This window comes from Bos grunniens, chromosome 29, assembly GCF_055505025.1.
Source record: "Bos grunniens cultivar Pamir isolate PY7600 chromosome 29, Bosgru_T2T1.0, whole genome shotgun sequence".
Taxonomy (NCBI): Eukaryota; Metazoa; Chordata; class Mammalia; order Artiodactyla; family Bovidae; genus Bos; species Bos grunniens.
Window position 1 is genome coordinate 991,775 of NC_141193.1, and position 27,473 is coordinate 1,019,247.

Below are 27,473 nucleotides of genomic sequence, written 5' to 3' on the forward strand. Positions count from 1 at the left end.
CACGCCAGGCTCCATGCAGGCTCCGCGCTTGCACGCCAGGCTCCATGCAGGCTCTGCGCTCGCACGCCAGGCTCCATGCAGGCTCCGCGCTCGCACGCCAGGCTCCATGCAGGCTCCGTGCTCACGCCAGGCTCCATACAGGCTCCGTGCTCACACGCCAGGCTCCATGCACACTCTGTGCTCACACGCCAAGCTCCATGCAGGCTCCATGCTCGCACGCCAGGCTCCGCGCTCACACGCCAGGCTCCATGCAGGCTCCGTGCTCACACGCCAGGCTCCACGCACGCTCTGTGCTCACATGCCAGGCTCCGTGCAGGCTCTGTGCTTGCACGCCAGGCTCTGTGCTCACATGCCAGGCTCCATGCAGGCTCCACGCTCGCACGCCAGGCTCTGTGCTCGCACGCCAGGTTCCATGCAGGCTCCGCGCTCACACGCCAGGCTCCATGCAGGCTCCACGCTTGCACACCAGGCTCCATGCAGGCTCCGCGCTCGCACGCCAGGCTCCATGAAGGCTCCATGCAGGCTCCGCGCTCGCACGCCAGGCTCCATGAAGGCTCCATGCAGGCTCTGTGCTCGCACGCCAGGCCCATGCAGGATCCGTGCTCTCACACCAGGCTCCGCGCTCACAGGCCAGGCTCCATGCTCACACGCCAGGCTCCACGCAGGCTCCATGCTCGCACGCCAGGCTCCGCGCTCACACGCCAGGCTCCATGCAGGCTCCGCGCTCGCACGCCAGGCTCCATGCTCACATACCAGGCTCCACGCAGGCTCCGTGCTCACACGCCAGGCTCAATGGATACACTCTGAGCTCCGTGCACACACTCTGAGCTCCACGCTCACACTCCAGGCTCCTGGGCAGAGTCCAACCTCTGCCCTGTGCTTTTACTCACTAGTCTGCTGGTAAGCCGTTTCATCAACTGGCTTATTACAAGCCAGATTAAAGTGGAACAAAAACAGTAAACTCTCTCTGAACGACTGGATTCTCTGTTTTTCCATAGACCGTTTATTAAGTTAGAAGGCTGAAAGGTACAAACATATCTTACAATCGAAGAGGAACCTGGACCCTGGACCCCAACAGAATGATCTGAAACTCAAAGCTCCAAGGACCATTTCTGCAAACACCGGCAGGGCTCCTGAAACGGGAATGGGGTGGGGAGCCCGCTGTACACGCCTCTCCTCTCCGACACCAAGCAACGACGACCTGCAAGGCGCCCTGTCCTGGGCCTGGCAGCCCCGGGCGCCGCGCTGAGGACCCCCGAGGGGCATCCGGGACACGCGCATGGACGTGAGCAGAGCGCGGGGACAGCAGGGCCATCGGACGTCTTGAGGCCCCACAGATGCACCCTCCTCTGACCCAGTGAAGCAGCAGGCGTCCATGACAAAGGACCCCAAGCTGGCAGGCCTGCAGCTGCCCTGAAGCCAAGACTCCTGTCTTCGGAGGCCCAGGCAAGGGGAGGCGGCAGTGGGGAGGCGGCGTGGGGCCGCCTGGGCCGGGGACCACTGGGCGGGGTGTACAGGCTGGGTCGGCCTGTCAGAGCTGCGCCGACTGTGGTCACAATGCTGCAGCCAGGCTGCGGCTGCCCAGTCGGTCTCACGCATCTACAGAGAGCCTGCGGCAAAGGCACCGGTGGTCTGAACCCCCCTCACAGGCCTCCCCGCCCCCGGGTCACCACGGGAGGAGTCTGGTCAGCTTGACCTCTGGCCGGCATCCCATTAAGCCTACGTGGAGGACAGGACTGGGCTCTGAGTCCTCGCCGCCTCAGGTGACCGCCCGACGTCACCGGGTGGGGTCTGTCTCCATGTCCAGAGGCTGGGTAAGGCCTCCAGACAGTGGCGACCACGGCTGACCGCCAACAGCAGCAACCACGTCAGAGCGCACTGTGTTCCCATTTCCACGGGGCACCACCCAGCCTGGCCCCATCCTCAGTGTCCACAGCCAGAGGCAGCAGGGTGCCACCCACGCCGCGGGGCGCCTCTTGCCTCTCGAGAAGACCTCCCGGTGCCGGCGGTCACCACGCTGACCCAGCCTGGGGCCCAGCTTCCTACACGAGGTCGGCGGTGAGCTGAGAGTCCTAGAGACCCTCTGACAGACAAGGCCAAGGACTGGGCCTGCCCCCAACACCCGCCTCACTGAGCTCTGTGGTCAGAGCGTGTCTGGGGGCGGCGACCCCTTGGGACAACATGGCATGGAGGGCGAGGCAGCAGGAAAGACTACGGGGCCGCAGGCTCAGGACGTGGCTGCAGATGCCAGGCTGGGCCCAGGACTCCGCGCACAGGCTGGGCCCCGAGACGAGGTCTGCCTGGCCCCAGCGAGAGGCCCACGAAGACCACCGCGGGGAGGAGAGGAGTTTCTCGTCCTGAAGTCCTAACAAGACCCACAGCAGCTGTCGGTGGATCCTGTGTGCCTCACGTTAGTGTGTCTACCCAGTCAGGTGGCATCACCAGAGACCACCTGTCCACCCAGAAGGGGCCCAGAACCGAAGCCCTGCGGGGGGAGCTGCTCCCAGGAGAGCCTCCTGGGAGGACGGCCGGCAGAAAGTGGGCGTGTGCACGGGACCTGCCACCTCTACCCTCCGACAGGAAGCGGGAAGAGAGCCACCCCACCCAACCCGACCACGTGGAGAACGGCTGCAAGAACCAAAACCACATGCATCCCAGACGAGGGCGAGGGTGGCGACACGGACGTCCGAGGAAGGGGCTGCGTGGGGCGCGTTCACGGGGATCTGCTGGGGACAGTGCTCGGGGGAGCTGGGTGGGTGGGCAGGCGGCGAGACGGCGGGCGTGTCTAGGACTCCTCGCCCATCTGGAGCAGGGAGTTGATGGCCGCGTCCCTGCTGCCCCGCTGGGCCTCCAGCACGGAGCGGATCACCTCTCGGTCCATGTTGGGGAACATGTCCTGGATGGCCTTCAGGTCCTCCTCGCTGCAGCGGGGCTGGGCGCTCACAGCTGGGGGCAGCGCCACGGGCACCACACCGGGGCTGCACACAGTGGGCATTCCTGCAAGCAGAGGCGGGCTCAGCGGGCAGCACTTCCACCGTGGGGCCAGGTCTCACCTGAGGTCTCCCCAACACGACCCCAGAGATCTCCCCCAACCCATGACATGACCCCAGGGGTCTCCCCCACCCAACACGACTCCAGGGGTCTCCCCACCCCAACATGACCCCAGGGGTCTCCCCACCACGACATGACCCCAGAGATCTCCCCACTCCAACATGACCCCAAGGGTCTCCCCTCTCAACATGACCCCAGAGGTCTCCCCACCCCAACATAACCCCAGAGATCTCGGCCCCCGACATTACCTCTCAGATAGGCCAGACACTCAGGAGAAACGGGGGTGAGCAGACCTCGGCCATTTACACCACGGGGGTCAACCCCTCCCACCATGGCCACCCCCAGCTGCCACCCTCCCCACCCCAAGCACTGAGACTCCCCCACCGCCCTCTCTGCCAGCGCTCCAGGACAGGCCTTCCCAGTTGGGCACCCAGTCCCAGTCAGACCCTGACAAGGAAGGAGACCCCACCAGGGCCAGCGTCCTGGGGACAGCAGACCCCCCACTCCACATGGGCAACACGTGGGGCTCCGGTGTCAGCTCGCCACGCCAGCCTCACCCCCTCACTCCCTTGTGGACACTGAGAACCTCAAGGCATCTCAGCTGCTGAAGATTCAGACCTGGAGCCACCAGACCCCAAGTCAAAGCTCCGACCATCTCGTGAGGAAAACAGACCAGCACAAGGAAAGACGGTGCTACTGAGACCCTACGGCTAACAGAAACAGAACCTGGTCAAACACCACTCTGAAGAGCAGAAAAGGATTTAAAATCATTTGTCTTTAGAAACTCAAAAGCACAGTCACCCAACCAGGCCCGACAGCTCACATGGTTTCCTTTCCTGTCTGAGCTCAGCTTAAAGGCGGCTCAAAACCATCCAAACCAAAACCAGCAGAAGAGCCGACAAGCGCTGAGGCGAAGGGGTGCCGGCCGCAGGGGTGGGACCGAGCATGTGATGGACACAGCCGCCTGCGGGGCCGGACATGCACCCGAGGCAGGAGCGGGGCCCGGCCCCTTCCTCCCACCGCCCCCCAGCCCCCAGCCCCCAGCCTCCTCCTGGCCCGGCCCCGCTGAGCACCCAGCTGCCTGCGCCCGCCGCCCCTTAGTCCTGACCATCCTGAGAGGCGAGAGGTTGCCGGGTCCCACATGGGCCCTTGAGCCTCATGAGGCCAAGGGCCCAGGCGTTCCGGAGCTGGGCAGGCGCCCGCTCGCCACCCTGAACCTGCGGGGAGCAGGAAGGGGACCTGAGACAGGGGTGTTGACGGCTTCACCCGCCAGCTCCCGCCGTCTGCAGCCCCCACCCCGCTACGGCCTGCATTTCCGGCTCTGGGACACTCGCCCTTTAGCAGACACCCCGCCTCTCCTGAGGCCCCTGCCCGGGTCCAGGGCTGTAACTCCAGCCCTCACTCTCCCATGCGCTCTGCTCAAGAGCTCAGAGGTTTCTCAGGACGTGGCCACCACCGTGTGCACGGCATCCGCGCGTCCTTGCCCATCTCCCGGGCGCTGAGCCTCCCACGCTTGCATCCCACCCCGTCCTACAGACGTTCACAGGCAGAGGAGCTGAGTCACTTCCAACCAGAGCCAGGGTGGGAACTGACCACAGGCTGACGTGAAGGCACAGAAATCCAAGAGAAAAGCCAAACCCAACCTGACTCTGCTGCAAGACGCAAACCACCGGGTCATAAAGGTAAACGCTGTGAGGTCAACGGCTGCATACGGGGAACGCACGCAGGAGGGCTCAGGCACGCAGCCCGTCCACCCACCCGACAGGACGTGCCTCGCGCTACGGTGACTCAGAACACTCAGAAATCACGCTTCCCCGTCTCCATACGTTTCAACTCACTTTTGCACCGACAGAGAAAAAAAAACTATTCCCTACACGTGCAGGAGCCCACACACAGCAGCAGACCACCGGTTAGGGAGGCTCTCCAGGCACCACTTGCAGAGCAGGCCCAGCCTCTAGTCTGACACCCCATGCACCTCCCTCCTGCTCTGATGCCATCCCAGCAGACGTGCTGCGGGGAGGGCAGACGCACCTGTGATGGGCACGTAGCCCACACCCTGCTGGTACACGGTGGGCATCAGGACCACGGGCTGAGGCGGCATCATCATGGCAGCCGGCAGCGACTGAAACACACCAAAGATGGCCCAGGGTCACGGCAGAACACGCACACCCAGCCTCAACAGGAGCACCCTGCAAGGGGACAGCACCGGGCCTGGAGCCCCACGGGTCGAGGCAGGGACGCGCCCTGTCCGCACCGTCAGACTCCCGTTCACACCGACTCCCCACAGGCTCCTCTGCGGGCAGAGGACGACGACTTGGGTGGAGCGTCTGTCGTCAGACCTGCGGAACCCCGACTGAGAAGAGATGACCCCTGAGCCGAACATCAACAGAGGACGCTGCTCAAGAACGTAAACCGAAGTGTGAACTTCAGGCTCAGACTCCTGACGCCTCGGGACGGCCTCTCTCTGGCTGCAGTTAGTTAAGTACAGTAGCAGCGTCCCAGCCATGTGGAAGCATCTGCTCAACAGGCAGGATGTACCCAGGAGTCAACGTGCTGACATGGGAACCCGCAGTAACCTGGTCCAGTGCCAGGAAGGGGTGAGCAGGTACCAGCGCGGCAGCCCCGAGGCTGGGGGTCAGCCGGCCCGGGCCCCCTGCCTGACCCCGCGCTGGGGGCACCAGGGCGGGGCGGCGGCCTCACCGTGTAGGACAGCACCAGGTTGATCATGCCCTCCTTGTCGTCGCCCTGCCGCCCGCTCAGGCTGTACCACTCGTCCACGACCTTGCCCTGCTTCAGCGCCTCAGGGATCGTTACGTGCGTCCAGGCGATGCGGTCGTCCATGGAGAAGGCCCGCTGGGGGAGACGGGAGAAGGCACGTGACCCCAGAGCTCCCAGGGCCCTCCCCCCGCAGGGTGTGCCCAGCACGGAGCACCCGCCTCGCTCCCCTCCTGCGGGTCCACACGGAGGGAGGGGGCTCCAGGGAGCCACCACCATCGCCTGCACCAACCCGCGGGGCCAAACCCCCGCAGACACGCGCTCCCCTGAACCACGCCTTCCCCTCCCCCTCCACCCCAGGCCCCAGAGGTGAGGCTGCGGGGCGGGAGGAAACACAAGGGAGGGGGCCGAGCCCCGAGGGCTGCAGCCTCTCCCAGCCCTGCCGCCCACCCCACCCTGAGCCGGCTTCAGGAGGGCTGGGGCACGTGGAGGGCCAGGCTGAGAAGGGCCTGGGGCGCCCGACACCCCGGGGACACTCAGGAGGCTCCTGCCATTCACCCACAAAGAGGCCAGTGCCCACCCTGCCAAGGGCCTGACCGCGTCAGCCCTGAGCCATGTGTGGACAGCAGTGCCTGGCCTGCCTGGTCAGGCGATGCCCACACTCTGAACACGGTGGTGACGTGTCTGAGTGTAGGTTCCAGAGATTCTGGGGGCACAGAGCGCCTGTCACAGCACAGCACCCCGCATGCACACATGCCCGACCTTCTGGAGCAGCCAGGAGCCTGAACCGCAGTGGCCCGCATGCCCACCTAGTCGAAGATCTCCAGGTAGAAGGAGTCCACGCCCGGGGGCACGGTGCACTGGATGACCTTGTTCCAGCGCGGGTTCTTGGCGCCGTTGTGGGCCGTGGGCGTCTCGTACACGGCGTAGCCCAGGCGCAGGCGGCAGTAGGGGTCCATGCGGGTCATGCCGTAGTTCTTGGCCAGCTTGGCCTGAAACAAAGCCGCCGCGTGAGGCGGGGCGGCAGCCGTCCGCCTGGGGGGCCTCCCCACCATCCACAGCTTCCGGGCTGCTCTGGGTGCTGACCCACTGGACACGGCCACCACTGTGCTGTGGGCCCTCCACAACCACAGGTCCAAAGTGAAAGGCACTGTACCAGGAAACAACGTTCCAGAAACTTCCAAAAGCAAAACCTGAATCTGCCACACCAGCAACTGCGTTTACAGCCTTGTTCTGTATGACAACTGTGCTCCTGTGGCATGTTCGGCGTGTTAGGTGTCACAAGTAACCCAGGGATGGCTCTGAGTACATGGGATCTGTGCAGGTCACGTGCAAACCTGCACTGTTTTAGGTAATGGCCTCGAGCGGCCTCAGACTCTGCTGTCCATGGGGTCCCAGAGCCCGTTCTGAGGACAACCGTGCTCTGGGGCCCAGGAACAAGGAGGCAATCTGGGCTGGGCCCAGCGTCTCAGGACACACCCGCTGCTGAGCAGGGCTGGGCCCCACCACCACTCCCGGGGAGGAGGGTGGAAAGGGCAGGCCGTCCTGGGACACAGTCTGAGCCCCGGAGAAGCAGGGGTCGGGACCCTCCTGAGAGGCGAGGCCTGGCCAAGGCCTTCTCTGCGTTCTCAGACAGCGACCGTGCTGGCTCTCTGACCGGGCAGGACTCTTAGAGGTGACTGATCCTGCCCAGTGCCCGGGGGGGCTGGGAATCCGCTCTGAGGGGCCTGATCCCCTGGAGCCCAAGCCTCACGGTGACCAGGGCTGGCACCCTGCTTCCTGCCGAGCAATGGACAGACTCCAGGAAGCGTCCTGGGGCCTGAGGGCAAGCCCACGACAGGCAGAGAGAAGGGAACTTTCCACGGTGCTGGAGAAATGCTCTTATCACAGGAGTGGACACACGTGTCAAGAGGTCACAGAAACAAATTCAAACCAGTGCATCCTGACACGGAAATCATATTCAACAGGCTGATTTTTTTAAAAAACCCCTAGAGCCTGCTGCCCGTGTGACACCATCTCTTCCCTCTGAAGGCTTGGAGGAAGCCCTGCCCATTGGGAGCCTCCTTGCACCCCTCTCGGGCCAACACCCCGAGCTCTGGCGCACCTGCCCACGATCGTGCCCCAGAGCCGCCCCTCCACGGAGGACCGGCTGGCCCACCTCTGGACACGCGCCTCATGTCGCCGCGGGACCTCCCCCCTCAAGTCCTCGTCTCTCAGCCTCAGGCACCTCCTTTTAAGCACCCTTGACTGAATGTCTCCAACATTGAAGCGTGGCTCTCCTCCCCGCCTGCTCCTCCTGCAGTCTCCCCATTCTGGTCACTGCCCACCACCCCCGGTGCCGGCAACAGGCCGTGGGGTCACACACCCTCCTCCCACCCCCAATTGAGGGCTCTCGAACTGGGCTGGATACCCCCAGGAGGCCAAATGCGGGGCCTTCCAGCCTTGCCCACGATCTTCCTGACATAGAGCCCAAGGGAGCCCTGGACCCAGCTCAAGACGAACTACCTGCTTCCCACTTACTTGCTCCACGCTGCTCACTGCCCCCCAAACCCCACCCTTGCCCCGACCCCAGGGGTGGGGACTCCAGTGCGAGCTATGCTCTCCACAGTAGCCCGGGGCCGCCCACTGCTGCCCCAGCCCCAGCGCCTGCGCTCGGCCCTGTGGGCTCTGGGGGTTGCACCCACCTGCACCACGGTGACGCTGAGGCGGCCCACGGTGCCCAGCGCCCCTCCGTACTGCAGCTGCTGCGCGGCCTGTGCGTCCAGCTGGATCTGCTGCTGTTGCTGCGTGGGCGTTATGCGCAGGAAGTCCTGGGGCAGCTCCCCGATGTATACCTGCAGGACCGCGGCGTCAGTGCGGGGACACCCGCCCCAGGCCGGCCCCCTGCCTGCACCACGCGGGTCTGGGGCTCCAGCCTGCAGGGCCTGTGCTCCCGGGGGCAGGGCGCCCAGCACAAGGGGCTCCGTGGAGGCCCGAGCACGTCCCTGCCTAAAAGCAGGTCTCGCACCCTTGCCGGGGCTGCGAGCCACTCTCAGGCCTCAGACGCGCGTGTCCACATGCTGGTGGTCCCCGCCGCAGACCAGGACCACGGCAAGCACGGCCTCCCCACCACGAGCTGTTCACTGGGTGAAGCCTGAGGCCCGGATGCCCGCAGACTCGGAACAGCCTCTGTGCGGATGCCTCAGGAGAACAGCTCACACACAGAAGCACCCTGGAGGCCAAGAAGCCAACAGACTGACCAGCAGAAGCCCCGGGACCCGGCCCTGGACAGGGAAAGTGACGGGAGAGCGCCGGCTCCTGGGCACACGCCCGCTAGTGGAGCGTGTGCGGTCTGACGGCAAGACGGTGACGACTCCAAGGAGACCACAGGAGACCCAGCTCGGGCCAGCTGGGCTCCGCAGGGGCGCTGAGTATGGAGAGATGGCCCCCAGGGCAGGCGGCCCTGTGTGCCTGGGGACCTGGACCACCCGCCTCTGCGCTCTGCCGGGTGGGGGCGGTGCAGGACCGGGGGGCACAGTGCAGCCAGAGCCCAGGACCCACGACAGAGGCCTGGCTACTGGGGGGAACCAAGGCCACAGCCCCCCTTGGTGCCCAGAGCGCAGGGCCCACAGACCCCTGTGCAGGGCCCTGAAGGACACGGCGGCTTCAAGGAACACGGGAGAGAAGACCCTGCATGTCACGGTGAGCTCTGGCAATCACGTTTACGGACAGTGACCGCCAGGGACCACCAGACGCACCAGACGGCTTGCGGTGGGCATCCAGACGGCAGCCGCCTGCCCCGCTCACGGCGCCCCTGGGAGAGCGCTCCTGCCAGCTCTGGGCTGCCCCCACCCCTGCACCCTCAGCCTGCTGCCCTGCTGCTGCTCGCGCAGCGTGCTGGCTCTCGCCCCAGAACCAGCACCGGTACAATGGAGAGAGGGCCCCCGGGAGTCTGATGCCAACGCCGGGACAGCCGGGAACCATGGAGGGGCAGAGAGGCCTTTCCGACGGGCACCCTCGCCACTGTCCCCCGTGGCCTGTTCCCTGGGGACACCGGGATCCACTCCACGTCCCCCAGCTCCGCTGCCTCGAGGCCCAGCGCAGGGCGGGGCCCAGGCACCCTGGAGCCCGCGTTGCCAGGAAAGGCTCAGCACCTTCCTTCGCTCCCCAAGGCGCTGTGGGGCGCGTCTCCTGGGTGGTGGCGCAGCAGAGCAGGTCCCAGCACGGGCCTCGGGAGGCAGGCTGCTCATGACACCCTGTGGCCGCACCCCTCGGGAAGGGCTGAGGCACCCAGGACACACCAGTCCCCAGTGCCAAGACCAGAGCCCGTGTGCCCACAATGCACCCGCCCAGAGCCCTCGGGCTGCTTGCTGCCACATGCCCACAGCCCCGCCCCGGCCTGCCTGGCGCTTTAACCCTGACTCCTGGTGACCACGCCCCGGGGTCGAGCACAACCCACCCCCGCCCGCTGTCCTTCGGAGCGGCCGCCTGCCAGCCCTGAGGACCCTGCGGGGACGGTCAGGAACGGCCGCTCCGCTCCTGCACAGTCCGTGTCCCCTGCCGTGAGTCGACTCCCGGGGCTGTGCCCCCACTTCACCATCCTCATGCTGGCTCTGGGTCAGCACAGGTCACATGGGAGCCACTGGACAGTGGGCCAGGCTCAGGCCTGGGTGGAGGGCGGGGGGTCGTCACAGCCAAGAGCTGGTGCAGCAGCACAGAACCCAGAGACTCCTGGTCCAGGCAGCTGACCGCCTGCAGGCGCCGCGGGGGGCGGAGGCCTGAGTCAGCAGTGGGCCAGAGCAGGCCCTGGGGGCTCCCTGCCCGGGGGTGGTTGACAACAGCCCCACCAGCCGGACAGCAACCTCAGTGGCCTGTTGGGAGGAGCAAGCCACACACACCCCACCCCCGGGAGGTCACAGGACGTGCCCGCTGAGGCCCGCGACTCCCACCATCACCACGCGGGCCACTGCAGCCATGGGGTGGGTCTCTGCGCCGTCACCCTCCCTGCCCACCCCATCCTCCTCCTGCCTCAAGGAACGAGAAGGAAAAATCTGGAAGCCACCAGAGGGAAGGCGGGTACCACCAGCGCCTCCGAACCCGGCCGAGGAGGGGGCGGCTCCCGAAGGACTCCATGGAGCCCCCAGCCCTGTCCTCTGCCAGGTGTCACTGCAAACAGCCCCGTCCTTCCCGGAGACCAGCTCTCCTCCCGTTCCTATCCTGCAGGCCGCCCCAACTTCCTAAATGGCCCAGACTCGGACAGGCCACTGAAGCCCAAGCGTCTGGCTGTCCCAGCCCTGCGGACAGTCCACGTGAGCCCCGGACGGGGGCCAAGAGGAGGCGTTAAGTGGGCACAAGGATGCCAGAGGGCAAGAGCAGAGAGGGCACCACCAGCCACATGCGCACCAGACCACGCCGCGGACAGACAGTGAGCGGCCCCTGGGGGCCCGGCCAGGAGCACCTGCGCCTCTCATGCTGCTCAGGGCCTGGCGCAACTGACTCAGACGCAACAACCCCGTCCACACTACAGTCAACTGACCGGGAGCGCCCCGTCCACACTGCACTATACCGGCCCCACCGGCAGGCTGTGGGGCAGCAGGGCAGGGCGGACGGGCGCGGCACGGCAAGGCCTTAGCTTCACCGCACGTGCGCGTCTTCACAGCCAGACGCTGGGCAATCGCAGCGCCCGCGGGGCTCGGGTCACAGCAGAAGACAGGCAACCGCACAAGGTCCCACTGCTGCCTGAGGGGAGACGGCGTGGCCGGCTGAGGCGGCCTTGGGAGAAGACGCCGCCTCCGCAGGGACCTGAAGGCAGGAAGGGGCGGCAAGCAGGGTCTGGGGAGAAGTGGGGCACAGGCCTGGCCAGGAGCCCGGGGGGCTGCTCCAGGGACGGCGGGGAGGTGGCCAGAGCCGGGCAAGCCAGGGAGGGCAGGAGCATGGCAGGCGGACGGGCTCCAGGAGCGCCGGGCTCTGACTCGGAGACGAGGAGGGGCCGGGGTGGGGGTGGGCGAGGGGCTGCATGCACAGCGGGCTCTGCCTGGGGCCTGGCCCCAGGGGTGACAGCGGGGACCAGCTGGGCAGGTGCCCAGGCTGAGAAGGAACCGACTCTGGGTCTGCTCAGAAGGCAGAGCCACAAGAGAACCTGTGGGTGTGCGCGAGTTTCTGGTGGGAGCTGCAAAGGGGCTGGGGCTGCCGCCTGAGGCAACGGGAACTTCAGCGAGGGTTCCAGGGAATGAAGGAAATCCCCATGAAGATGAAGACCCCCAGCAGGGAGGGGCATCACACCTGTGTCCACAGCTGCAGCCGTTTTCAGAGGCCCCAGAACAAACCCCAGACAAGTCACCACCTGAGTCCCGCTCCCCACCTGCTCACTCCTGCGCCCCACAGAATGCAGGCAGGTTCTGCCCCGGGGCCTTTCCACTGTGACAGGCAGCGGCCCCTCCCGTGCTGGCCGGGGCAGCAGCATCGGCGGGGCGGGGCGAAGGACGCGGAGACGCGGGCGCCTGAGCAGAGGGGGTCTGCTGCAGAGGCCACACGGGCAACCTTCACATCCGGAGAGGAGGGGACCGTGAGCTCAGAGTCCCAGATATCACACAGACTTTTCAGGAATCAGAGAAAGCAGGACGAACAATCCATCTGAACAAACACTAGCTCATCAAAATAACACCACTTCTGGGAGGAAAGCAGAGGTCACCGAGGCCGCCTGCTGCCCAGGAGGGCCGTTACAGGGACGGACCTGAGAGCCCCCTGGGCCACACGGTGATGTCCCCAGGAGGACTGCAACAAGAGAGAAGGATGACGTGTTTCCAAACCAGCAGAGAACGAAAATGGAACGTACCTGGGTCAATGACTCCAACAGAAAGCAGGAGAGAAAGAGAAGAAAAGCAGGCAAATAAAAGCACAAAAGGAAGTACTGGGAAGTACAGCGCGTGTGTAACCGTGCACGTAACAGTAACACGTTCCCGTCAAAGGGTGAAGACCTGATGGTCGAGCGCGTGCTGCTGACGGCAGACCCACCCGACACTCGCACTCAAAAGAGTGAGTCCGAGAACGGAAATCCACCAGGCAGACGCTCCCTGAAAGCAAGCTGGCGTCCCTCATCGCAACAAACCAAACAAGAAAGGCCTGCACAGGCCAGCAGGGCCACCACACGCAACAAGGTCTGACTCACAGGAAGACGGGGCCTTCTCAGCCCGGAAGCGCTCCTAGCTCAGCCACAGAGAATCCAGAGCAGAGCTCACGGAGCCTGGGGAATCAGGACACGGGCCAGCTGGGCGGAGAAGCCACCCCTCGCCCAGGACTTGGGCCAGAGGGACGGACTCACCTGGCGAGAGCGGGCCACTTGAGCAAGAAGGGAGCTCGGGCCAGACTCCAACCAAGAGAGAGACAAAGCCACGCACCAGCCCGAAGAGATGAACCGCTCCTTCCTTTGAATATTGCAAAGACAGAGCAAGACCTGAGCCTGCGTCTTGCCTTCCATACAGACTGTAATTAAGGACAAGTAGACCACACTCATCTATACCAACAGGCCCCCCAAAACCAAGCAATAAAACTCAAACACAACTCTCTGCCACCCCTGGTGAGTCACAGGTTCAGCAACAGTGATCACTTCGTGCAAGGCTGACGAGGACCCGGCCATCACAGGCCAAGTGGCGTCACCCGACAGCTTGCCCTCAGGCCTCACGAGGCAAATGACAGAAAGGGGCTGTGCTGACCAGCCCGCATCTCCAAAAGCTGGACAAGTGGCCCTCATTGCTCCCGTAGGCCTAGAGTCTGCGGGCACACAGCATGGCACAGGGTCTGCAGCAACACGTGCCACAAACCTCCTCCGACCCCCACACAGTCACTCCCGTGGGTGCCCAGTCGTGCTTCTTCACCCTCTGTGGACCAGACAGAAGCACAGGGTGGAGAAGGTAGTCAGAAGGGAAATGCCAGCACCGCTGAAAGTGGGCAGACAGCACAGGGCGGGCAACCCTCAGTGGCCACTCAGGGAAAACTATTCTCAAGACACAAATGCCACGTCTTCTGGAGTTTCAGTCAGTCCCCAGCCCCTCGGGCGCCCTACTCGGGGACAGAGAGAATCTCCAAGTGGGCGGGCCACTTCTGCCTTCTCGTGCCTGGGGGCCCTGCCCATCCGTCCTTCCCCAGGCACAGGAGGAGACATCAGGCTTCAGAGTTGGCCCGGGTCCCCTGGTCAGTGACCCTGGGCTGAGGCTGAACGCTGCCTGTCCTGTGTGGGCCGGGCTGGGATCCCCAGCAGAGGGCTGGCCCTTGGGCGTGCCACCCGGCCGGGACCCGGCACAGGAAGCCCCTGCTGCAGGCCCCGGCTGGTCTCGCAGCTCTGCCACACGCCGCGCCGTCCGTGGGCCCCACTGCGCCAGGCACGCACAGGACAGACTCTAGGCCGACGGGAGCAATGAGGGCCACTTGTCCAGCTTTTGGAGATGCGGGCTGGTCAGTACAGCCCCTTTCTGTCATTTGCCTCGTGAGGCCTGAGGGCAAGCTGTCGGGTGACGCCACTTGGCCTGTGATGGCCGGGTCCTCGTCAGCCTTGCACGAAGTGATCACTGTTGCTGAACCTGTGACTCACCAGGGGTGGCAGAGAGTTGTGTTTGAGTTTTATTGCTTGGTTTTGGGGGGCCTGTTGGTATAGATGAGTGTGGTCTACTTGTCCTTAAATACAGTCTGTATGGACAGTAGGAGGGGGGCAGGCAACGCCGAGTCCACATATCCTGGCAAGGGAGGAGGTCTCCACCAGACTCTAGTAACCGCACAAGGAAGGGCCCCCAACGCCGACAGCAAAGGAAGCCTCTACAAGTGCAGCTCACCCACGGGGGGTAGACTGGCGGGGACACGTGAACCAGAGGGAAGGTACCAGGCAAAAGCTCCAGAAAAAACAGGAAGCACACTAGTGACCCCCCCGCCCCCAGCACAGGCACCCCGCCCAGGACCCCCAGCCTCGAAGCAGCGGCTCTCCCCGCCCTCAGGCTCTGCTTTCCACGCTCCCCCTCCCTCAAGTCTCGGTCAGACGTGCTTCCTCCACAACCCTACTCACCCCACGCCCTGGCCCAGGGAGGCCACTGCTCACCACGATTCCAGGTCAGACCTCCAGGCCCAGGCCTGGCTCCTCTGTGAGCCTGGTGGCGGCATCAGTGAGCCATGCTGCACAAGACACGAGAGCCCCTGCACCGAGGCCAGCGCGCCCAAGGGCCGGAGCCCCCAGCTGCTCTGGCCCAGACCAAACCTCACGGCATAAACTCGGCTCCTGAGGAGCACCCCTCCAACACCTGCCAGTCCACGTGTGGGGCCCACGACCCTGACAAGAGAACGTGCAGGTCGTCTGGGTCACTGGGACCTCAACAGCACAGGCCTCATATCCGGACACCCCCTGCCGCCTGGGCCCCGTCACAGCCCTACGTCAGCGCAGGGCCAACATCCCTCTGGACGAGAGGAGGCCCGCCTTCACCACGCGCTCCCCTCCCCTGGGTCCCAGCAGGCCTGCGTATGTCTGCCTGTGGATCCTGCCTGATGAAGGCCCTGAGCTCCCAGCAGGTCTGAGCCGGGACAGAACGGACACCAGCCCTGCCCCAGGGGAGCGGATCATCTGCGCCCCGAGCTTCTCTGAGGAGCCGCCATGTAGAATGGAGGAAGCGCCGACGCTCAGCCTGCTCCAAGCCCCCGTGTGCAGTGAAGATGGAGACGTGGAGTCAGGGGCCAGAATCCACCCGACGGACTCCGGGACCTTTCCACACCCATGTCTGTCACGAAGTCCTGTTACGTCCCATTCAAACGCTCAGAAAGAGCACCTGTGCCCAAAAGGCTTCCAACAAGACCTGCTTTCCTCAAACTCAGAAAGATGTCGTGTAGATAGATTCGTCTCGGCTGGGAGAGACACAGACAAGATCTGTCCACCCTGACGGGAGGGTGAAGAGCCCAGGGCTGCGGGGACTTCCCTGCTGAACCCACATCAAAGCATCAACCACAACCTTGTCCCAACTCAAGACTCTGACTGTGATTTAAATAAACAAACGTCACTGCTCATGGTCAGGCACCCCAACCCAGTCTGAATGGGGGCTGGAGGCGACTCCCCAGGAGCCCGAGCCTTGCTCTTGAACCCGGACACAGTAGCGGCGCAGGAGACAGGGCTCCAGGGCCGGGGGCGGAAGAGGACTCCCAGCTCAGGACCCCTCATGCGTTACCGAAGAGACCGACGGACACAGCGGGGCCTGGACCCTCCTTCATTCAAGCGCTGTCCGGTGCTCCTCTACGGAGGAACACTCGAGGCACAGGGTGCCGCCTCTTTCCGGGGACCCAGCGGTGGCCGACCCTCCCCCACCTGGGGGGCCCGCCGGTGGGGGCGGGGCCGCCTCCTCCCGAGGACGCAACGGGCGCCGACGCTCCCCCGCCCCGGGGACCAGCGGGTGCCGACCCGCCCCCATCCCGGGGGCTCGCCGGTGGGGACGGGACCTCCTCTTCCCGGGAAACCAACGGGCGCCGACCCTCCCCCATCCTGGGGACGCAACGGGCGCCGACCTCCTCCTCCCGGGGACCCAGCGGGTGCCGACCTTCCCCCACCCGGGCGCCGACCCTCCTCCTCCCGGGGAACCACCGGGCGCCGACCACCCCCCGCCTCGGGGACCCAGCGAGCGTGAGGCCTCCTCCTCCCCGGGACCCGCACAGTGCGCGGCCTCTCCCTCCCGGGGACTCCCTTCCGCTCGCACGGAGCCCGGCGTCGGGCCCTCCCTGTGCCCGAAGGCCGCGGAGCTCGCCCCCGCCGGAGCCTACCGGCCCGCGCTGCGTGCTGACGGTGGTCGCCATGGTCCGGCCGGCCCCGCGCCTAGCCCACCGACAGCTGACAGAGACGCGACCAGACGGCGGTCCCGCGAGGCCGCAGCCGCCTCAGTCAGCTGACGGCGGCCCCGCCCCCGCCCGGCCCCGACGCAGGCGCAGTGCGCCCCGCCGCTTCCGGCTTCTCGCGCAGGCGCGCGCGCTCCCGCTGGGCGCCTGCGCAGTTGCACCCCCTGCGCCGCGGCCCCGCGAAATGGCTCCCGAGCCGGCAGTGTGCGCATGCGCGCTGGGGCGCGGCGGGCAGTTGGGCGCGGCTGGCAGTTGGGCGCGGCTGGCCCGTGCGGTTTGTGATAGGAGCCGCCGCTCATGCGGCGTTCTCGTGGCCCGGCTGCGCCCAGCGAGTGGCCGGCGTGACCCGGTTCGGCCGCGGCCTTCCGAGTGTTCCGGCAGTGAGGCCGCGCGATGCCCCTGCTGCCCGCCGGCCCCTCGGCACGGTCTGCCCGACGCTGCTGGACGGGCAGTCTCTGGAGTCTCCACGCAGCTTTGCGCTTTTCCATCCGAGGCGGCTTCCCCGGGCCTGGTGTTCTGCTGTCGACACAGGCGGTTTCCAGGCAGCAGCAGGAGACAGCCGCTGGCCACTCCAGTCAGTCGCGTGGACTGCCCCCGCCAGTGGCCACCCTCTCCCACCCGAGCTGGAACGCCGCTTCCCCCCTCGCGTCACAGCCTCAGCCGCCCGCCAGTCGCCTCTCCTTCCAGATGGGAAGTATTAAGAAGCTTCCAGATGGCACCCAATCCACAGCGAGACCCCGCGTCCTTACACCTTACCCCGAATCACCTACAAAAGCCCCAGTCCTACATGGGGTCCCCCTGTGTGTCCCCAGGGTGTGTGGTCTTACTGGTCTCCAAACCAGTACGAATCCCAGCTTGTCGAGTTGCAGAGGTTCCCGGTGGCTTGCCTTGAGGGCACTGTCACACCCGAGGCTTGAACCGTCCTTTCCCTGGTGTGTAGCTTCCCGAACCTTCAGAAGTAGCCAGCCCACTGCACGGTCTTTGCAATCCCGCATTTGCCCAAGCGACTAGATACCCACTCGCACAGCGTCCCATGCCACCGCTGGTGATAATTTTAGGAATTGGGATGTCCCTGGATGACACAGGCTCCTGGTACTCGATTTCCCTGGGCAAGGATTTTATCCACACACCCATCAAACAGACGTGCACCAAGGCCAGCGTCCCATTTAGAGCCTGTTTTGTGTGGTCACTTCTGCTGGCAATTATCGTATCAGTCAGGGTCCCAGCAAGAAACAGTCAGTGTTCTCAGGAAGAACACTGGAGAGACTTCAGCAAATGTCCTGTTTACCAAGAAAGGGCAGAGCGAAGTGAAAAAGCAAAGCGTGAGGGACTTTTAGTCTCATGGAGCTACCACTACTCCTGGCCTGGAAGAGAGGGAGGGAGCAGAGGTCAGGGAAAGAGGCTTCCTCAGCCGACGCTGAAGTCACTGCCAACCACAGGGCTGTGGGAGGGGCCTGGGGACGTGAACCCCTGACCTCTGCCCTCGCATCTCTGATCTGTGCAGTGTCTGCCATCAAGCTAACCAGGAGATCCATTCTGTAGACAAAGACACAAAGAGCGTTAGAGAAAGGTGGAGAGGATCTCGGAGGAGACTAATCTACACATGTGTCTAAATATCCTAAATGGTGGGTGGGAAGGAGGAAGTGGGAGGAATGGAGAGAGTAGCTTGGAAAACTGTACACTAACATATGCAAAATAGACAGCCAGTGGGAATTTGATGTATGACTCAAATTGAGGAACTCCAACTGGGGATATGTGATCACCTAGAGGGGTGGGAGGTGGGAGGGAGGCTCAAGGAGGGAAAATAGGTATACCAACACAATATTGCAATTACCCTTCAATTAAAAATAAATATTGTCAATAATCAGGGGACACAGTTTTGTAAAACATCATTGAAAAGAGCAACAACAGAATGGATGAGACGAAACTACAACTTTTATGAGTGTTAAGGAAAAATAATAAAATTTTATTAAAGCACATTAAGACCGGAGTAAGTTGGGAAGCTATATACCATATCCATGGATAGAAAGGCTTAATGTCAGAAATATGTCAATCGTCCCCCAAATTGCCCTATGAAAGAAATTGTCATTAAAATCCGTAAAGGGTTTTGTTTCTTTTTTAAAGACTATTTAGCAAGCTGATTCTAGAATCTGTATAGAAGAACAAAGGCTGGATGTTAGCCAAAACATTCTAGGAGAAGGAAGAGAAGCCGGAGACAGGAGGAGACTGTTCCAGGAGATGTCAAATATATTCTAAAACTATAGTAATTGAGCCTATGACATAGATATGGGGATAGACAAGTTCACCAATGGGATAAAATACAAAAACTTGATTTATGAGGGTGTTGGTCCTGCTGAGCAGTATCTTGTAGTACGTGTACTAAAACAGTTGGCTGTACTTGGGGAAAAAACTTGACATTCGACCCCTACCTTATGCTGAACAAAAAAGCAATTTCTGATGAAATTGATGCAGTGAATATTGGGTGAATTCAAGTATCTATGCTATGTTTGTAAAGGATAAAATCAGAAAAGGCTGCCACTTTGCCTCTGATAGACGTGGGAAGGTTTGAACAGGATTTGGGTATCGGGAGAGAATGCACAGGATGAAAGGAGGGACACTCGGTAAGACAAACACGGAGAGGAGGTGTGCATCAGACCAGCACCACCTGGCCACCAGGGCACTGACCTCATATGCCTGAGAAAGGCAGAGGGAGCTAATGGGCAGAAAAAATGAGAGGTGGGCCAGAAAAGGGGGTTTCAACCCTAGAGTGGGCATGAGAACCAAAGCAGGGTACTATTAATAGTAAGTTGTCATCATGGAGCTTTACAGAGTGAAGTTGCGGGCTGTAGAGCTGGGCAGAGAAGACGTCTCTGGCAGGAGAAGTGAAGAGGGGGCAGAGCTGGAGGGCAGGGTCCTGCCAAGTGTATTTCTGTAGAAAGTGTTGACTGTGAAGGGAATTCTAAACACCAGCTGTTCCGCCTAACTGCCTACATTTGCTCAGAAACCCAGCACTTAACGTCCAGGGCCGAGACGCTGTCTGTCACCCGAGTGATGACATCAGCCTGTGGAGTCCCCGCTGTGCCCAGTCCATCCACTTGTCACGGCAGGCAAGCCCTCCGTGGCTTCTGTGTCCAGGTTTCACCTCATAGTGGCACCCACAGGCCCAGTATTCATGGGGCGTCCCGATGCACCAAGAGCCCACATGGTGCTTCGTACACCTTTGGGTGGATTCTTGAGTAAGACTGAAGGTAAATGGCACCTTTGCATGCTTCATAGGCGCCAGGTATTGATCTAAGTGCTCAGCATCTTTTATCTATTGAGTCTACAATACAGTCCCATGGGGCACATGCATTTATTATCTGCCTGACAAAGGATAACAGGCAAGTGAAGGATGAAAATGTTTACCGTTGTCTAACACCAACAAATAATTAATATCCACAATATAGAAACACCTCCCATAAATGGCAAAGAGACTAGATGAGAAACCTAGACAGCGTATTAAGAAGCAAGAGACATCACTTTGCCAACAAAGGTCCCTATAGTCAGAGCTATGATTTTTCCAGTAGTCATGAATGTGAGAGTTGGACCATGAAGAAGGCTGCTGCTAAGTCGCTTCAGTCGTGTCCGACTCTGTGCGACCCCATAGATGGCAGGCTACCAGGCTGCCCCATCCCTGCAATTCTCAATTCTCTAGGCAAGAATACTAGAGTGGGTTGCCATTTCCTTCTCCAATGCGTGAAAGTGAAAAGTCAAAGTGCAGTCGCTCAGTCGTGTCCGACTCTTAGCGACCCCATGGACTGCAGCCTACCAGGCTCCTCCGCCCATGGGATTTTCCAGGCAAGAGTACTGGAGTGGGTTGCCATTGGCACCAAAGAAATGATGCCTGCAAACTCTGGTGCCAGAGAAGACTCTTGAGAGTCCCTTGGACTTGCAAGGAGATCCAACCAGTCCATCCTAAAGGAAATCAACCTTGAATAGTCATTAGAAGGACTGATGATGATGCCCAAGCTCCAGTACTTTGGCCACCTGATGCAAAGAGCTGATTCATTCGAAAAGACCCTGATGCTGAGAACGATTGAGGGCAGGAGGAGAAAGGTGACAGAGGACGAGATGGTTGGATGACATCCCTGACTCAGTGAATGTGAGTGTGAGCAAACTCTGGGAGATAGTGAAGGACAGAGAAGCCTGGGACTCTGTAGTCCATGGGGTTGCAAAGAGCTGGACACGACTGAGTGACTGGACAACAACAAGATGATAAACAGACAGATGTTGTGAATTCAAAGAGGGGAAGCCCAAAGGCTTGACAGGTATGGGAAAGGGCTCTCAGACTCGCAGCGAGTAAGAGAAATAAACCAGTAATGAGATGCCACCTTATATCCATCAGAAGAGTAGCCTTTAGTGGGGAGGGAGACCAAGGGCTGCTGAAAACTGAGCCGGGGCCTCAGGTAGGAGTCAGCCTGGCAGAGGCACTCTGGGGCTTCACAAACTAGTCACGCCCAGGAGTGCTCACCTGAGCTTGTGTTCTGGAACCTTCTCACGCTAACCCACAAGGGACACACTCAAGGCTCTTTGCTGTGTAGTTGTTTGTGCAGCGGAGCTGGCAGCCTAATTGCCTGTCATTGGGGGAATCTGATGCATGCACGCTCTGGGTGCAGCACAACAGGGATAAACGATAAGGTAGATGTCTGTAGAACAGCTCGTATGAATGTTTAAAATCCACACAAAATAATTAAGCAGCAGTTTTCAAGATACAGGACATCAGGCAACCTAGGTCAGTGGTCTGTGTGGGATGAGGACCCTAGGATGGCTCTGCTCACTGCCCGGAGAGACAACGCAGGCTGCCACACCAGGAGGGTGACCAGGGGGCAGGGCAGGGTCTCCCTGGGTTGAGGGGACTTGGCCAGGGTCCGAGGAAGTGGGGCAGGCTGGCATTTGCAGAGCGGAGATCCTGCAGAGAAGGGACTGCTGTCTTCAGAGGCTCCCCCGGAGCCTTCAACTGAGTTCAGACCAGAGCAGGCACGGGATGAACTGCCAAGGAGGAAAAGAGCATTGCCTGAAAGAACTACAGAAATCGTACCGTTCACCGCGCAGGGCCAGGCACGGTTCCTGTTGCCACAAGTCAGAGTAAGAAGTCACATAACCTACGGAACACTGAGCAGAGTACGCGAAAGGTTCTGCCTTGAGATCGCCAGGGACAATCTGGGTTGTTTTCAGCAGGTAAAGGGATGCACTTATCAAGAGGACATAGAAATCCTGGACGTTTATGTACCTAGTTGTAGAGCTTCAGAATGCTTGAAGCAAATCCAGAGAGACCTGTGGGGACAGAGACAAACCCACAACCGCCTAAGGGGATTTCAACACTCTCTGCTCCACATCCAGTGGGACAGAGGGAAGCCCGGTAAAGGGATGAGTGATGAGACGACATCCAGACAGCTGGATGCTCCAGACAGCTGGATCTGACTGACATCTCTAGAAAACTCCATTCAAGAACAGCGGAACACAAATCTTTATCAATAAGTGTGCACTGAACAGGGCTTCCCTGGCGGCCCCTGCAGGGTTCCACCCCTGGGGCAGGAGGATCCCCTGGATGAGGGCATGGCAGCCCACTCCAGTACTCTTGCCTGGAGAATCCCATGGACAGAGGAACCTGGCGGACTACAGTCCATGGGGTCGCAGAGAGCTGGACATGACTGAGTGACTAACACTTTCACTTTCACACTGAACAGTTTCGAAGATAGACCACATTCTGGGCCAGAAAACAGTCTGAAATGACTCAGATCATGCAAAGTGTATTCTCTGACCGAGACATACAAAGATCTACAGTGGGTGTTGGCCCTGGTCACCAGGGCTGCCATTTCACTAAAAGGAGGAGACAGGTAGGTTCTGACCTGGGCTCCGCATCACTGGCAGCATCACCTGGGGAAAATAAAAGAACACCTACTTAAGAAACCAGTCAGTCCTGAAGGAAATCAACCCTGAATAGCCACTGGAGGGACTGATGCTGAAGCTGAAGCTCCAATACTTTGGCCACCTGGTGGGAAGAGCCAACTCATTGGAAAAGACCCTGATGCTGGGAAAGACTGAAGGCGGGAGGAGAAGGGGAGGACAGAGGATGAGATGGTTGGATGGCATCACCAACTCGATGGACATGAGTTTGAGCAAGCTCTGGGAGATGGTGAAGGACAGGGAGGCGTGGTGTGGTGCAGTCTATGGGGTCGCAAAGAGTCCAGCGTGTCTTAGCGACTGAACGACAACAACAACATATGGTCCAGCTAGACCCACAATGACTGTTTTGTGTGTGTGTGTGTGCCAAGAGTATGTCCTCAGGATCGTTAACTTGGCGAGCTCGCTAAGCAAGCTGTGAGTGTCATGCCGCCACTGTTTCCTTGTTTCAGGGCGGCGGGGGGCGGTTCTGTCGCACGGTTTTGTGGCTAAGCAAACCTGTTTTCTTGACTGATCATTAACTTGGAGGGGCTCCTATATTGTCTCTATTTACAGTCCTCTAGTGGAATTTACCATTTAATCACCCACTTCGCCCCCTCACTCCGGCCCTGTGGAATTCAACGCAAACTCTGTCTGGCAGCCCAGCCGAGGCTGCCTGGGGCGGGGTCTGTGGGGAGGACGACCCCGCTCTTCAGGGTCTCATCCTGCTCCCAATGTTGGGACCTCCCCAGGGTCCAGACGCACAGAGAGGGTCCCTCACCTCCCTCGTGGTCCGAGGCTCGTCTCTGTGTCCCTACTGTGTGCCAGCACCTGCGTCTTCTATACGGAAAAGGAGTGAGCCCGGCCATGTCAGGAACAGGACACAGGGCAGCTGTCCTCGGGAAGCCCTCGGGCCCCTGGCTGCGCCTGGAGGGCCGTGTCCTGAATGGATGCCCAGGGGGCCTAGCCACCCAGCTCGCAGCATCTGCAGGCTGAGGTTTCACAAAAGAAGCCACTTGCACACACCTGCTTGTAGCCTCCGCGAGGGCATGCCTCAGGCATTAGTCACCTAAATTCAGGCCAGGGTAAGAAATTACAAACATGACCTTTAAGATGCGCACAATCCAGATTTTCTGCTGTAACCGCCGCCAAACCCAGGGAGCCTGTGTGTCTCTGCAGACTTGGGGGTCTTCCCGTGGCCCTGCCAACCCAGGGTGCGGGCCCCGCAGGGTGGAGCAGTGTGTGTGGGGGGGGTGGCGGCTCACCCCCAGGTCAGTCCTGCCAGGCTGGGGAGGAAAAAGAAGCCACCAGACACTTATCCTATCCAGGCTGGAAGCTACTCGTTCATTGGCTCACCACACACTCTCTGGTTTTTTTTTTTTTTTTTGAGCATGACGAGAATTTTAATTCAATATACACAAATATTACACATCATTGAGTTATGTTAGGAACATATCATTACAAGGGAATTTCATTTTTAAGGAAAATAAAAATAGGTTGTATTTTAAAGTTTATAAAATGTTTTTGCACTAAAATATAGAGATAAGTATGTAGGTATCACCACTGTCTTTATCCAGAGAACAGAGCTCCTGGGGAAGGTCTTTCCTGGTCAGTGAATTAAAGGAAGAGGGAAGGAGAGATTCTGGCAGGCAGGTAGCAATCCTTCTTCAGGACCCCAGCCCGCCCCCCACCACGTGCCCTGCCTCCGCCCACCTTACCTGCACTGGGCCACCCCAGCCCCCCAGGCCCTCTGACCCCTGCTTCCCTTCCCTCCCCCAGCTTTGGTGAGATGTAATTCACCTATTCAGTGGCTTTCAGTGTAACCGCAAAGCGGTGCATCCATCACCACGATCAATTTTATTTTTTTTAAATCTTTTGTTTTTAAAGAGCCTCAGAGCCGGCATGAGGTGCTTGAGAGCTATTGATTTCCTTTTGGCTGTGCAGCATGTGGGACCTTGGTCCCCGGATCAGGGATGGCCCCCGTGCCTCCTGCACTGCAGGTGTGGAGTCTCAATCACTGCACCGCCAGGGAAGTCCCCGCCACTATCAATTTCAGAGCACACCCCTCCCCCCAGAGAAGCCTTGCACCCTCGGCAGTTATCACCCCCACCCCCGCCACCAGCCCCTCTCGTGCATTTGTCTATTCTGGATATTTCACATAAACGGAACCATGTGGTTTGTGATCTTTTGTCTTTGTCTTCACTGAGCATCATGTCCTCAAGGTTCCTCCACACGATAGCCTGTGTCAGAATGTCCTTCCTTTTTAAGGATGAATAATGTTACATTAAGGATTAATAATAGTACATAGGATGAGTCACTTTCCTCAGTGACTCAGCAGTAAAGAATCCGCCTGCAATGCCAGAGATGCAGGAGATGAGGGTTTGACCGCTGGGTCAGGAAGAGCCCCTGGAGGAGGGCATGGCAACCCGCTCCAGTATTTTGTCTAGAGAATCCTGTGGACAGAGGAGCCTGATGGGCTGAAGTCCATGGGGTCGCAAAGAGTCAGACGCAACTGACGTGACTAAGCACAGCGCAGTATTACATACAGAGCACCGTTTGCTGTCTGTCCGTCTAGTGGCGGATACCTGGCTGGTCTCCACTCGTGGCTGTGGTGAACGAAGCTTCTGTGAGCACCGGCGTGCAGGCTCCTCTCTGAGACCGTGCTTCCATCTCTGCTTCGTTCCTCCTTTTGGCCAAACCGCAGTCCATTGTGTGGATACAGCGTCTTGCTGTGGATCCGTCACCGGCTGGGCCTTTGGGCTGTTTCCGCTTGTTGCTGCTGTGACATCGCTGTGACCGCTGCGAGCTTTACGTGGATGCGTTTCATTACTCTTGGGTATTCGCTTGTGTGGTTTTTTCCCACGCCCCGCAGTGGTTCTCTGACACCAGCTGGGCGTCCCACACATTTGATCTGGTTCCAGCACTGTCTTCCTGGACAGCGTCAGCCCCACAGGTAACAGGCTCAGACCCCAGGACTGTCCCTGCCTGCACCTTAAGATGCCAGTCACAGGTCCAGGTTGTTTCCTGTGCCTCTGACCGACTGGGTGTAGGTTGCAGTTCCTAAGACTTCCTTCCTCTTTGGGTTTGATTAATTTCCCAGAGTGGCGCTCAGAACTCAGAGAAACGTCTTACTCACTAGATGACCAGTTTATCACAAAAGGAGTCATTCGGGTGGAGGACACTCGGGGCAGGGTGTGGAGAAGGGGGTGCTCCTGGCGGCTCCAGGGGCACAGCTGCCAGCGCCAGTCCTTACCCTGTTCCGGAGGCTTCGTGACCTGATCGATCAGATCACTGGCCACCGGTGATTGACCTGGACTGTCTGGGGGCATGGGAGAGACGACCCTCTAACTGTGTGACTGTTCCCTAGTGGCCAGCATTTTGTCCAGGGCAGATACAAATCTGAAAACTCTTGTCTACAAATAATAAAAGGCTTAGCTGGGGCTTCCCTGGTGAACCAGTGGCTAAGACTCTGCTCTTCCAATGCACGGTTCCAGGCTGGATCCCTGGTCAGAGAACTAGACCCCACACGCCGAGACCAGGGCCCAGCACAGCCAAATAAATAATATTTTTAAAATAAAAAAAAAAGTCAAGGATTAGGAATGCAGGATATTAAAAAAAAAAAAAAAGACTTTAGCTCTCTGAGTGCCAGGCTTAACTTATCCCAACTGTTACTTACAGCCTAGTGAGTTTTGTAGTGCGCGTGGTTCATGAGGCAAGTGTGGAAATGGAAACTGAGGCCTCTGTCTCCATCTGTCTGGGTGACTGCGTGTTTCCCTATCAGTGTACTCATCGATACGGCATGTTTCTACCTCTGGACGGTACTGCCAAAATTAACTTGTAAGAGAGCTCTATGTAACTGGCTTAAAGAAAACTAAGTGCTTATATAGGTTTTCAGAAATAGAATAAGAACAAACCCGTATGAATCTCAAGTTCATGTGACCTGGGAATTTTCAACATTAAATTAATATCTGATATTAAAACGAGTTTGTTGGTTTAATTAATACAGACATTTCTTCAGAGTCATCAACAGTAAGTATGATTACTTTTATTGTACCTAAGTTTACTAAAATCAAAAAATTCATGTTATCTTTGTTATAAAATTTGTCAAAAAATAGTTGACATGATGATATTTTCATAAGTGAATTTAATGTAAATAAGAGTTGTTAGGTGAATTATTTAAGAATAATTATGTTTTATGATACTTAAAAATAGCTTCTCCAAACTTTTTGGTAACTGGAAACTTCGGAGTTTTGTTAAATGATGGAAGTTTATTAAGTATCTAGATCATTCCCATCTCATATAAGATGGGAATAAGATGCTGAAACTTTAACGACTGCATATGAAAATGAAAGTGAAGTCGCTCAGTCGCGCCCGACTCTTTGCGGCCCCGTGGACCGTCCCTGGAATCCTGCAGGCCAGAATCCTGGAGTGGGCAGCCTTTCCCTCCTCCAGGGGATCTTCCCAGCCCAAGGATCAAACCCAGGTCTCCTGCATTGCAGGCGGGTTCTTTACCAGCTGAGCCGCCAGGGAAGCCCAATTACGGGAGAAGTACAATTACTGTATGTAGACTTCCTTTTACAGAGAAACTGAAAATATTCAGGACTACTATTAGTAAATAAATGTGATACTACCCTGCGTAATTATCTGTGAGAAAGTGCATGTTCCTAGAAATTATAAAAGTGTTCAGTCCGGCAGTCTACAGAATGCTAACGCAAAAGACAGCCCATAATTTCTTACTCCTTACTAGAAACAAAAGTTTTTAAGGGTTAAAATTCTAATTAATATATATAATTAAAACTACTGAGATTAATAAGGAAAATATCTCTAAATGGGAAATAAAACAAGGGACAAACAGTACGGGCCCAGGAAGTTGTAGAAGGTTTGTAAGCAAAACAAAACCAAAAAGGAATCTTTAGAAAGGAACTTTATGTGTGGTCAGGACTGGCTAAGAT

The 27,473-nt window shown here is 59.4% G+C and overlaps 1 protein-coding gene across 2 annotated transcripts; it reads right to left on the reverse strand.

The window, feature by feature from the left end:
• Positions 1-980: 980 nt before the first annotated feature.
• On the reverse strand, positions 981-16,647 carry TOLLIP (toll interacting protein). Of its 2 annotated transcripts, none has more exons than XM_086383290.1 (4): positions 6,576-6,717; positions 5,752-5,904; positions 5,083-5,240; positions 981-2,997 (listed from the first exon to the last, which is right to left on the reverse strand). In XM_086383290.1, exons 2-4 carry the CDS (start codon positions 5,890-5,892, stop codon positions 2,439-2,441), a joined length of 858 nt encoding a protein of 285 aa, XP_086239416.1. In that variant the 5' UTR covers positions 5,893-5,904; positions 6,576-6,717; the 3' UTR covers positions 981-2,438. The 2 variants fall into 2 exon arrangements, with proteins under 2 accessions (XP_086239416.1, XP_086239417.1); XM_086383291.1 differs by lacking the exons at positions 981-2,997; positions 5,083-5,240 and adding exons at positions 8,451-8,600; positions 16,528-16,647 and having other exon boundaries at positions 6,576-6,758.
• Positions 16,648-27,473: the final 10,826 nt, after the last annotated feature.